Raw genomic sequence first — 12,087 nt, 5'->3', positions numbered from 1 at the left:
AGTTACTAGGCTCTTGGCACTAAGTTAAGCCAAACCGCTCGCCGTTCCTTTGGGTTACCTTGGGCAAGCCACTGTCCCTCACAGCTCCCAGAGATGAGGTCTTCCTTTAGAACAAAGAGGTACCCAGGGCCGGACTTCCCATGGGCTGGGTTGGAGACCCACGGGCATTTCCGCACCAGTGAGATGACGTGAGTCTAGAGGCCCCGCTCCACGGCGCCTCCCAGAGCCTGGGCTCAGAAAGTGACAGACCCCGGCATCACTTGCCCTGGGAGCAAGGCGGATGAGGGAGGAGACCCCTCGGAGACAGGCTCACAGCCTTGGTGGGCTGCGCCTTCTGACCAACATAGATTCCCATCCCAGTTGACCAACCTTGGGCCAGCCACTCTCAGAGCCTCAGTTTCCCTGTGTATGAGATTGGGGAACAGCTCACGGGGCGGGTGCGAGGAGCCAGTGGGTGGAGGCATCTGGAGCGCTTGGCACTGTTCCTGGCCCAAACCAACTTTTGTTGAGCTCATCCCATCAGAGCCGCCTTCGGGGGGGAAGGAGGCGAGAGCCGAGCCCGGGCCCCCGTGGAGCCCAGCTGGCGTCGGGGTGGGGCCGGGCCTGGGGCTGGCAGGCGGCTGGCGACAAATGCCTTTGCGTGAGGCTTTTGGCTCCAGGTCGCCGGGCGCGGGCGAAAGAGGAGTTGTTTCTTCCGGCGCCCACTTGGCGGGGCAAAAGCTGCAAAATGGTTTTCATTTCAACACCCTCAGTTGTATTGCTCAGAAAGGTCCGGAAAAGTCTCCTTTTTTGGCTGAAATGCCTCCTGCGTTGGGTGTGTGCCCAAGCAGCATTGCCTGACGGGGGACTGAAATCTGCTCTGCGATGGCTGGTGTTCCAGAAGCTTCCATCCCGCTTTCCGGCTATTGATCACCACCAGGTTTTCAGCACTCGGACCCTTGTTGTTTCAGTTTAAGGTTTCCTCTCGCTCAAGGGGCTGGGGGGTGGAGAGGCATTCTCATCCATCTTCGATTCTTCTTGGAGGAGAAGGTGAGGAGTGAAGCCTGAAGCCAGCTCGCGTGGGGCCACTCGGTGTCCCCTGCCACTGCCTCCCCCACCCCCACATGTGTCTCCTGTGTGTGCAAGTACTTCCCAAAGGGGACAAAGTCCCAAATAGACTCCTGGTGATCCGTCTAAAGCAAGGTTCTCACCTCCAGCACTGTGGATATATCTGACAATCACACGTGTCTCCAGACATCGCCACATGTCCCCTGGAGGCAAAATGGCCCTCAGTTGAGAACCACTGGTCCAAACCCAGCTGTAAAGTCATCTTTTTCCAGGTACCCTCCGCTTCCTGCCTGACAACCCCCACCCTCCCCACCACCAGCATTTACGAGTCTCAGGGAACACTCGAGCCTCAAATTGAATCAGTCGGTTGCTCAAGAGTCAGTAAGCCCTGCTAACCTGGGAGCTTGTGTAAAAGCAGGGGTGCAGTGGTAGCCATCCCTGGGCCTGGAATGTTCTAGAAGCTCGGATGAACAAATGCCCGACACTGTGCAGAGAACACAGGACCTATAGAGGGCATGTGTAACTGGGGAGCAAAACTGCAGGTATGGATGAAATCCAGAAAGTTGACAGTATGCTCTGTTGACCAAACTGGGCGTGACAGGCCTTCCCAGACGCCGCTGGTGGGCAGCGTGATGGGGGAACTTGGCCACATCGAGCGTTTTACCCATTGGCCCAGCAATCCCACTTCTAGGAATCTGTCCCTGACATGCACTGGCAAAAAACAGAAAATCATGTTTGCACGAGGCTGTTCCTTGTGCCATTCTTTTAGTTGCAAAAGATTGGAAACACGGCAAGGGGCCATCAGACGGCTCCGGGTGAATAAGGCGCGGTACCGTTGTACAACGGGGGCTGCGGAGCTGTGAGAGGAACCTGGACGACCTCTGTGCCCTGCAGGGAGGGTCCTGGGACCTACTGCTAAGTGGGAAAAAAGTGAGGTGCAGGATGGTACATGGCATGCTACCTTTTGATAAAGAGGGGGAAAAAATAGACATACTGTATTTGCAAAAAGCAGTTCTGGAAGGATAAACTAGTTTAAAAAGCGAGTTCCAGCAGGTGGAGGGAGGGAATAAGAGGGAACATAGAGTATGGAAAACAACCCAAATGAAGGAAGTTAGGTTTGTTGTACCGGGATGGAACGGCATCGGGAATATTATTAAATAAAAATAGGCAAGTTGAGGCAACAGTGTTTTCATCAGGACCCCGTGCTTGTAAATTTTTTAAAATGTGCATTTGTAATCTTGTACGGCCTGGGGAGCGGAGCTGGGGAGAGGGGAATATTTCGTTTTACTCTTTTCCCTTCTCTGGTGTTTGAATCTGTTACTGTGACAAGCAGTGATATTCCTCTGTTATTAAAATATGCATTTTTAATGAGAAAATCAGCTCCAGGAGGAAGCGCTGAACTGGGCAGTGTTGTTGCTAAGTGCCGCGTGCGTGCAGCGGAGGGGAGGGGGTCCCACGAGGACCCAGGGGGTCGGGAGGGCTCCCTGGAGGAGTGGGCAGCAAGCTGGGCCCTCGGGGATGAAGGGTCAACAGCTCTGCTCCTGGATATAATTTAAATGTGGCAATAGTCAGCTGCCCGCCCTCCAAGCTGTCCCCTCAAGGGACAGGAAGTGTCCTGACGGTGTCATCGCTGGCAGAGTCCCCTGGACGCCCTCACCTGAGCAGCTAATTCTGCACCACAGGCTGGCACAGACCCTTGAACAGCTCCCCCGCTGGGGTTCACCCCCCGGTCTCGCCCACCTCTTGCACCTTGCCTCGAATGCCTTCCCTTCCTCCCTCCGGTCTGACTGGAGAACTCACGTGCATCCTTCAAAACCCAGTTCAAGCACCACCTCTCCTGAGGAGCCTCCCCGATCATCTCCCCGTTGCCCACCAGAGCCGAGCATCCTCCCGCGCCCTGGCAAAGCCCTTATCCACTGGCACCGGATGTCTCCTTCTGGGGCCTGCTGATGAATCCACCCGATTTGTCTCTCGCCAGTACCCGGCACAGCCCCAGGCACACAGAGGTGCTCCGGGTGCTCAGACATGCCCTCTTGCATCGCTGGGCCCTCTGGAAGGCTGCTCTCGGCAGCTGGCAGGTGTGGTTTGGTGAACAGGACCAGGACTCTGGTGCCAGATGGTGGTTCCAATCCCTCCTCTAGCAGTGACTTACTGGGTGCCTGACCTTGGACTGGAGACCCGGGCCTCGCTGGTGCCGTCCTCTATGCGTTAGGCGTGATGAGACAGCAGCCACGGCCCATAGGATTCCCATGAGCATCCGGTGTCTGTGGGGCTAAAGAGCCTGCACGCAGTGGACCCTGAGAACTGTGACTCTTACTGCTCTTTATTATGTACTGTTATAATCAACAACAAATATCCATGGGGTGGTGGGGGTGGGAGGATGTTTACCATGCCCCAGAGCCTGGGCCAAGTGCTGAGGACACTCGCGTGTCTCCTGGGCCCTCCCTGACCGGGTCAGTTGTCCCTCATGGCAGCAGGTGCCTGTGCCCTCGCTCCACAGGACAGGGGCCTGGCTGTTTTGTTCACCATTATATCCCCACCCCCCAGCTTTGCGCCTGCCCCATGGTAAGCGCTCCGTACATGCGTGTTGAAGGATGAGCGAAGGAATGAATGAAGGAGTGAGTTAAGGGAAGCGCTCCTGCCCGGGGGGCCGGACCATCCGTCTGCAGAGGGAGACCCCAGAACAGCGCTTAGTGCTGAGAAGGTGCCTGACTCGGCACGCGGTACGCCGCCCTCGGGCAGCGGGCGCTGGGGCGCCACGTGCCACCTCCCCCTTCTGACCCTCGGGCCCCTCCGCAGGCGAGTGTCCCAGCCCGGGGCGTGGCAGCGGCGCCAAGCGGAAGAAAAAGCAGCGGCGGAACCGCACGACGTTCAACAGCAGCCAGTTGCAGGCGCTGGAGCGCGTGTTCGAGCGCACGCACTACCCCGACGCCTTCGTGCGCGAGGAGCTCGCCCGGCGCGTCAACCTCAGCGAGGCGCGCGTCCAGGTGAGCGCTGGGAGCGGGCAGCCACCGTCCCCCCAGGGTCATGGAGGTGCCAAGGGGAGGTGTCCTACGACCAAGGAGCGTTGGAGGCCGGGAGGGCTGAGGGTCAAATCCGGGCCCTGCCACTTACTAGCTGTGTGAGCTTGAGCAAGTCACTGAACCTCTCTGTGCCTTAGGTGGCTCTCTGTAAAATAAGGATCACGTGGGTCTCTTTTGTAGGGTTCTTATGAGAATTAAAGGACTTGATATATTTGTAAAGAGCTTAGAGCAGTGCCTGGCACAAAGAGTTGTGATAAATAAAAGTCATTTTAAAGTGTTCAGCACCCACCTTGTGCCAGCTGAGCTGGGTGCCCGGTGCTCTCCTTGCAGCCTCGCGCCCGCTCTGTGCTCATTTACTCATTCCTTCATTCACTCACTTGCCCTTTTCCCCAACACATCTCTACCCCACAGCAAGCACCATTTATCACGCCCACTTGACAGAGCAGGAAACCAAGGCTCAGGGAGGTGAAGCTGCCAGTCCAGGGTGGGTGGCAGAGCCGGCATACACCAGGGTCAAAAGGACTTGGTCCCCTTTGCAGCCCGTTGGCCCTGCTCACCACTCCTTCCACCCGCAGGTCTGGTTTCAGAACCGCCGGGCCAAGTTCCGCCGAAACGAGCGGGCCATGCTGGCCAGCCGCTCGGCCTCGCTACTCAAGTCCTACAGCCAGGAGGCCGCCGTCGAGCAGCCCGTGGCTCCCCGGCCCACTGCCCTGAGTCCTGACTATCTCTCCTGGACAGCCTCGTCCCCCTACAGGTGAGAGCTGGGACCCCCCCCTCTGCAGGCAGGGAGGGGCAGCAGCCAGGGGACCCCATGGGGCCTTTTGGGGCCCAGCCTCCTTTGAGGATCTGAAGAGAGCCGTGAATGGTGCCCTTTGGGCCTGGGGTCCATCAAGTGATATGTGGGTAAGTGTGAGTGTGTAAGGATATACGTGTGTGTTGCACGAGTGTGAGCATGCATGCACAACTGTGTGTGCATTTCCACATCGACTTGTGCGTGTGAGTGTGCTTGCGTGTATCTGTGAGTGCACAGGAGTGTGTGTGCATACGTTGCACACGAATGTTAGCGTGTGTGTGCGTGTGTGGAGTGGCGAGAAGACAAGGACTATCTGAGGAGGAAGGAAGAACCCCGTCACCTTGAGGAAGCGGAGACCCTAGAGGAGGATGTCTAGGCTGGCACAGGAGCCCCAGCACCCTGTGTGGACCCTCCAAGCAAGAAACTGAGGCTGGGAGGGCTGAGGGAGTGGCCTCCCTGTCCCGGGGGCCTGGCAGGGGCCCAGAGCCAAGTTCGGGGGCACTTTTGCCCCAGTGAAAGCTGGAACGGCTCCGAGGTGGCAGGGCAGGAAGAGGGAAGAGGGGCGAGGGAGCCGTGTTTCTGTACCCCACAACTCCAGGGGGTGCTGTCCGCCCCTTGATCTGTGTGAGCAGCTCTGCTGGAGCCATAGTCCGGTCAGAGGCGAGATCCAGCAGGTCAGCTTGTAGGGTCTGAGTCCTAGTGACCCCACGTTAGCCTCACAGCTCCCCCAACTCCCTCCCTGCCTCGTCCTTCTCTGGGCAGGACAACGACCAAGAGCATCCTTAGATGCAGGTGCGTGTTCATCCCCCTCCATCCTGCTGTGCGCCAGGCCCAGTGCAGGCGCCGGGGGTGAACAGGACCTAGGCTCTGCTCTCGGGAAGCCCCTGGTCCAGCAGGGAATGCCCACAAATGCACAGAGGCGGCTCCGTGTCCAGTGCTGACCGAGGGCGCTCTCCCTCCTCCCCAAATCCTGCAGCCAGGTCACCCCCACCCTCAGGGGTGGGCTTCCCAGCAGAGCCAGCTGAGGAGAGGGGCAGGTGGAAGAGGCTGGGCCAGGACTGACGGCCAGCGGTGGTCCGCTCCGGGCAGCATGCCAGCCACACCAACATGTCCTTGTGTCTTATGTCGCCCCAGCACAGTGCCACCCTACAGCCCTGGAGGCTCAGGGCCCACGACCCCGGGGGTCAACATGGCCAACAGCATCGCCAGCCTGCGTCTCAAGGCCAAGGAGTTCAGCCTGCACCACAGCCAGGTGCCCACGGTGAACTGACGGCCAGCCCCGCCAGGACCCAGCTGCCCCCTGGCCTCACAGCAATGAAAAAGAGGGCAGACACGCAGGAAAGTGACCTTCTTCTGGCCCCCGCCCCCAGGACAGGCTGGGTGGGCTCTCCTGGCCCCTCTCTCCGGCCCGGACTCCTGGGCCTCGAGAAGCTGCTGAGACGCCTGGAGCCCAGCTCAGCCCCTGTCCACGGCCACTGGAGACTTCGGCCCGTGACCCCTGCAGGGGTTGGGCTGGAAGGTGGAGCAGGAGCTCGCCGAGGACATCACTTACTTTGTGTATTAAAACCAAAAAGCTTTGTCTTTAAAAAATAAAAAATTTTTTAAGCCCCAAAAGGTTGTGGGAGGGCAGCTAAGGGCAGCAAACCGATTACAGGCCATGGCACGGCCAGCTGCCCTCCTCTCTGTGCCTTCCTCGAAATGTAGTCCTCGGTCACCCTGCAGAGCTCAGGGGCGGGGATGCGGGGGGTGAGGGAGGGACAGACACCTGCCCTGGACCCCACGGACACCCAGGTGCTGTGTGACTCTGGGCAGGACCCCTCCCCTATCTGTGCCCTATAGGGGGGCAAAGTGGGTGACCATGGATTCCTGGACTGGCCAGCGGGTGTGTGGGGCATATGCTGGAATTAAATCCCTTGCTTGTGGACGTGCAGGTGTGGGACCCTCTGGGCATTTGACTGTGGAGGGGCCTGGGCACATGGCCCAGAAAGTAGGGTGCAGAGTGGAGGTCCTGGGCGGCTCACAGGGCAGAGGAGTGGTCCTGACAGTCACGTCCATTGGAAGACCTCCCAAGTCCCCCCACCCAGCGTTTCGCAGATGGTAACTGGGGGCGACAGAGGACACAGGTGCCACCAGCTGGTGACATCATTTATGAGGAGTCTGCCGAAAACGGTGGGGTGAGGGGCAGTGTCTGAAGCCAGTGCCCTCCCCCTGGCCCCATGCCACCCCTTCTGAGGGGCACACCCTCCAGGGAAGGTAAGGGATCCTTCTGCTAAAAGTAACCTCGCCCAGCCCCCAGGAAGCAGGCCAGTACTCCCCGCCCCCAGAGGACACAAAGATGGTCAACCCCTCCGGAGGGGCAGCCCTGATGGTGACACAGCAATGACACCCTTCTGGAGTCGACAGGCTGGGCCTCTCACAGTCCCACAGTCTGCCCTGCCGGCCCCACATTAGGGTGTCTCCAAAATGCCCGTGTTCCCACACAAAGGCTGCCTCTCCTGGGCGACCTCAAACAGGCCAGAGCCACATGACAATCCTTGCATGACAGACGGTCCCCATTTTTGTTTTAGAAAGAATGGTAATTCCTAAATTACTCCTAAACACCCATGAATGGGGCGTCCCCCCTCCCCCATTTCACCCCGTTATTCTTCCCGTGCTGCCTCCGGAGTTCCACCATGGAAACATGGTTCTCGTGGGGTGAGCGTGGCCCTCTTCAGATGCGCCCGGGGAAGGGTGACCCACTCGCCCTGTGGCTTCCTTGTGGCTGGACGGTTGGGACTCTGGGCAGCGGGAGAGTGTGGGCACTGATGAGCGTGAGGGGGGCACAGGCTCCAGCTGAAGAAGGGGTGAGGGGCGTTCTGTGAGCTGGCTCGGGCCCCACCTGCCTCGGGGGCAAGAGCAGGGGAAAGACCTTTGCCTGGACCGTGGGGCCAGGGCCGGGGGGCCTGGGGGGCCCGGGGGGCAGCCAGAGCTGTGCGTTCTTGCTCAGGCTGGCCTCTGCCTTGGGTAGATGCTTTCTAGCCTCCATTTCCCATTCATTCACTGAACAGACACTATGAAACACCTGCTGTGTGTCACAGCCCTATGGAGAGAGCAGAGAACTGACACAGGGGCCCCAGGTCCAGAGGCCAAACCAAGCACAGGGGGCTCCAAACCCAGTCTCAGGCATCTAGGCAGGCTTCCTGGAGGAGGTGTCCTGGGAGGAGCAAGAGTTCACTAGACAAAGAGGGGAGGGAGAACCGTATTTCTGGCTAAGGGAACAGCGTGTGTGAAGGCCGTGGGGCAAGCCAGAAGCTGTCTCTTTGGGCCCATGGGGACAGTTCCAGGCCGGATCTCCTGGTGCAGGATGGGCGGCTTGTGTGGCCAGATCTAGAAGTTTGCATGTCATCCTGGCAGCATGAAGGGGATTTGCTGGGTGGAGGGACCCAGCCCCTGGGCTTGTGTGGAGGCAGAAAGACCCCTGGGGAGGCTGAGGCGGAGGTCCAGCAGGAGGGGCAGCAGTGTGAGCCAGGTGGGGACGGAGTGGGCGGGTCTGGGGTGTGTTCCGGATCCAGGAGGGGCGAGGGTTGATGACTAGAGGATGGGCTGCGGGAGAAGGGGGCGGTCACGGGGCCAGGATTTGGCTTAGGTACATGGAAGTACCCGGGGCCTAGAGACCCTCAAAGAAGACCTGCCTGGTATGGGAGTCAGGAAGATGCTGGCTGCCCTTCCCCCCAGACAGGAGTCGGGGCCATGCCGGTCTGGGCAAGGTCCCCCCGCCCAAGGAGCTTCCCCACTCCCCCCATCCTGGGGATTTGCACCAGCGAAGGGCTGGCCCATGGGGCCCAGAGCAGTGCCCTCGTGGGCAGCCAGAAAGAGGGGCCTCTTTCTTCCCCAGAAGCACTGAACTGGGAGCGAGCGAGGGGACAGGCCGCCCAGGTCCCTGGCCAGTGCTCCGGGCTCAGAGGCAGGCAAATCTGGTCTCTTCTATTTTCAGTCCAGGCGGAGGGTGCCACGAAGCATGGCCAGGCTGGGGCGGCCTGCAGCAGAAATGGGGTCACACTGGGCGGAGGCTCAGGCTGCGAGCCTGGAAGGCAGCTCCCAAGAATGCCAGCTTTGGAAAAAGCAGGGCCTGGTTCCCACGGAGGCACTGGCCCTGCCGTCGGGCCGTGAGGATGTCAATGTCACTTCCTCCGGAGCGCTCCAGAGAAAACAAACCGGCTTAATCGTTTACACATGCGGCTCTGAGAGCTGAGGCGGGGGCAGGCGGCCCTCCCTGCAAAAGAAAACCTATTCAAGCACCGCTGTCGCTATTGTGGCCCTAATTGCAGGGCTGGGTGGGCAGCCTCCTGGGCACCCGTCCCGGGATATAACTTTCCACGAGGATAAGGTGCCCAAGGCCCCATCCTAGGCTGGAAGAACTTGGAATCCTGCTCTCTCCGCCTCCTTTTGCCTCTTTGGCCAAGCAAGCTTGGAAGAGGGCGTTGTGTGTGTCTGCTTCTATTTTTCATTTGAAATAAAGGGACTTGAGTTGAGAGGTGCTGGCACCGAGTCACCCTGCAAAAACAGGGGCTCTGGTGTTCACGGGGGAGGAGCCCTGGGTAAGGGGTGGAGTTTGAGGAAGTCAAAATACCCCCCATCCTAGGGCGAAATGGCCTTTCCCTGCCCAGAGAACCTGACACATGCAGTTCAGGGGCTCTGCCCCCTGTCCCTTCGGTGCCCACACTCCTTGGGAGTGCCAGTGGGACCAAAGCAAAATGGCGCCCCAGCTCCCGCAGCTCTGCCGCCCGCCCCTGGAGGGCGCTGTGGGGTCACTGTCAGGCCTGGAGCTGGGGGAGCACCGCTGGCTCCCCACCCGCACCCGGATCACCAGAGAGCCCCAGGCTCTTGACCCAGCCTTCCTTTGAAAGACAAAGAAAACAAGCAAATCCCCAATCACCAGCAGGGGTCACAGCACAAAAATGAGCACAGGCCTTCGAGAAAATGGCCCAACAGCCCTGAAACCGTTGGCATGCTTTCACCCAGTGATTCCTGCTCTAAGCCCCACTTTCAGAAATAATCCATAATCGGGGCAGGCGGAGGGAGCCGACATGTCCCAAGATGTTTATCACACATTTCATGCACACAGTGTAAAAATCTGAGAAGACACAAACCAAAATGTAAATAGTTTAAATTTGATAGTGGCTCACAATCCACTTATCTACGTATTTTCTGTGATGTAGCTGCTAACTTCAGAGGGAAACAAGAGCAGTAGCCCGAGGTAATAGTCTCCATCCAGAAGGAGCTCTTCAAAGATAAAGATGCGCTTTCTTCCCTTCTCTGTCCCCCGTGGGGGACAGCACCTGTTGGTAAGGGAGTGGCCCCCATCCAAAGATCACTACTCCGCTGTTTTTCCACCGTTAGTCCTCCAGATCTTGAGGCTCTGTGGTCAGCAGTAACTCCCGTCTCTATCGCAAGTGCTGAAAAGGGCGTATTTGAGAGCCTCTTCACTCTTAGCTCCCACCGCGGGAGAGGTGGGGATGGACTGAGCTTGGGATACGAGGGGTCAGGAGGGGCACTTTGAACTCAGAATGAGAACTCGAAGGAGAGGTGGTGTGTAGGCATAATTCTAAGATGGCCCCGGGATTCCCACCCCGGGGTGGCCACACCTTTGTGTTGTCCCCTCTGCTTGAGTGTGGTGGACGCTCTGACTTGCTTCTAACCAACAGAATGTGGCAAAGATGAAGGGATTTAGCAGATGTCATTAAGGTCCCTAATCAGTAGGGCTTGACTTAATCAAAAGGGAGATCGTCCAGGGTGGGCCTGACCTAACCAGGTGAGCCCTTTAAAAGGGAGTCCAGGTCTTTCCTGAAAGCAAGGAGATGCTCTCTCTCTCGCCTGGGAAAACAGACAGCCATGCTGTGAGCCGCCTGTGGAGGGGTGGCCCCTAGCAGCTGAGGGCCTCAGACTTCAACCGCAAGGAACTCAGTTCCGCCTACAATCTGAGTGAGCTTAGAAGAGGACACTGAGGTCCAGCTGGGACCTCAGCCTGGTGGGCCCCTGACAGAGGAGCCCTGTGAGACCCCGAGCAGAAGACCCAGTGAAGCCTGACCTACAGAAACTGGAAAATCATAAACAGATGTTGTTTTAAGCTGCTACGTTTGTGGCAACTTGTTGCACAGCATAGAAAAGGAACACAGGTGGCGATGGAACATGGACCTGCACCTTGAGCTTGGCCTCCCTCTGCCGGTGGGACACCCAAAGAGCCCCCAGGCCCACTACAGGGCAGACAGGAAGCTTTGGCTCAAATGATCTGCCAGGCCACAGTAACAGCCTCCTGTTTCATCCCCTTTTGGGCCATTCTGGTCAAGCTGATAGACTGCCCTAAAACAGCCTTGGTCCTGTCCCTCCTCTGCCTAAGGCCTCCTATGGCTCCCTAGGGCCCTCCCAGGCCAGGTGTGTGAGGCTCCACCATCTAGCTCTGCTTTCCGTGTTCAGCCTTAACCCCCACCTCTGGCCCCCACCCTAGATTCCTCGGAAAGCCCCGACAACTCAGTGCCCCCTCCCCACCGAGCTCCCTCTTCCTGCTGTCTCCATGCAGCGACATCCTCCCCACCCAGCCCCTCTCTGCCAGTGAAAGTCCATGCCACATTATAGTGTCAACTTTAAAAAAAACGAGTTAAATTCTAGACAGCAGATGCATCAGCATGTCTGGGGAGATGTGTATAGTTTGAAAAAGAGTAATTCAATGTCATCATTTTATATTTGGAAAATGGAAAGAAAAACTCTATCATTTTCATCATTCAAACTTTAAAAAGTGAAGCGACTCAAAATCTTCTTGGCTGGCACCGATACCCAGAGCAGCAACCGTTATCTCACGGGTGGCCACACGGCAGGATTGCATGTACATACGAGATCTATAAATACATCTATATTTTTAATATGCATAGATATATATAAATATATTATGCATATTAGCCAGCCCTGGTGGTCTAGTGGTTAAGATCTGGCTCTCTCACCACCTTGGCCTGGGTTCATTTCCCAGTCAGGGAATCACCCTCCGTGTCCTGGTTGTCACACTGTGGTGGCTGCATGTTGCTGTGATGCTGAAAGCTGTGTCACCAGGATTTCAAATACCTGCAGGGTCACCCATGATGGACAGGTTTCAGCAAAGCTTCCAGACTAAGACAGACTAGGAAGAAGGACCTGGCCACCCACTTCCAGAAAAAGTGCCCATGCAGTGGAACAGCGTCTGATAGAGCCCGGAAG

At 57.9% G+C, this 12,087-nt stretch overlaps 1 protein-coding gene across 1 annotated transcript in view; it reads left to right on the top strand.

Moving 5' to 3' along the window:
- Positions 1-6,474, top strand: part of PRRX2 (paired related homeobox 2) — a 43,427-nt gene extending 36,953 nt beyond the window's left edge. The window contains exons 2-4 of the mRNA XM_044779577.2: positions 3,847-4,034; positions 4,646-4,824; positions 5,998-6,474. Of these exons, the coding sequence (XP_044635512.2) occupies positions 3,847-4,034; positions 4,646-4,824; positions 5,998-6,133 (503 nt within the window). The 3' untranslated portion in view covers positions 6,134-6,474. The remainder of the gene's footprint in view (positions 1-3,846; positions 4,035-4,645; positions 4,825-5,997) is intronic.
- The last annotated feature ends 5,613 nt before the right edge of the window (positions 6,475-12,087 follow it).

Source organism: Equus asinus, chromosome 10, assembly GCF_041296235.1.
Source record: "Equus asinus isolate D_3611 breed Donkey chromosome 10, EquAss-T2T_v2, whole genome shotgun sequence".
NCBI classification, from domain to species: Eukaryota; Metazoa; Chordata; class Mammalia; order Perissodactyla; family Equidae; genus Equus; species Equus asinus.
The sequence above is the reverse complement of the archived record's forward strand: the minus strand, read 5'-3'. Positions and strand labels throughout refer to the sequence as shown.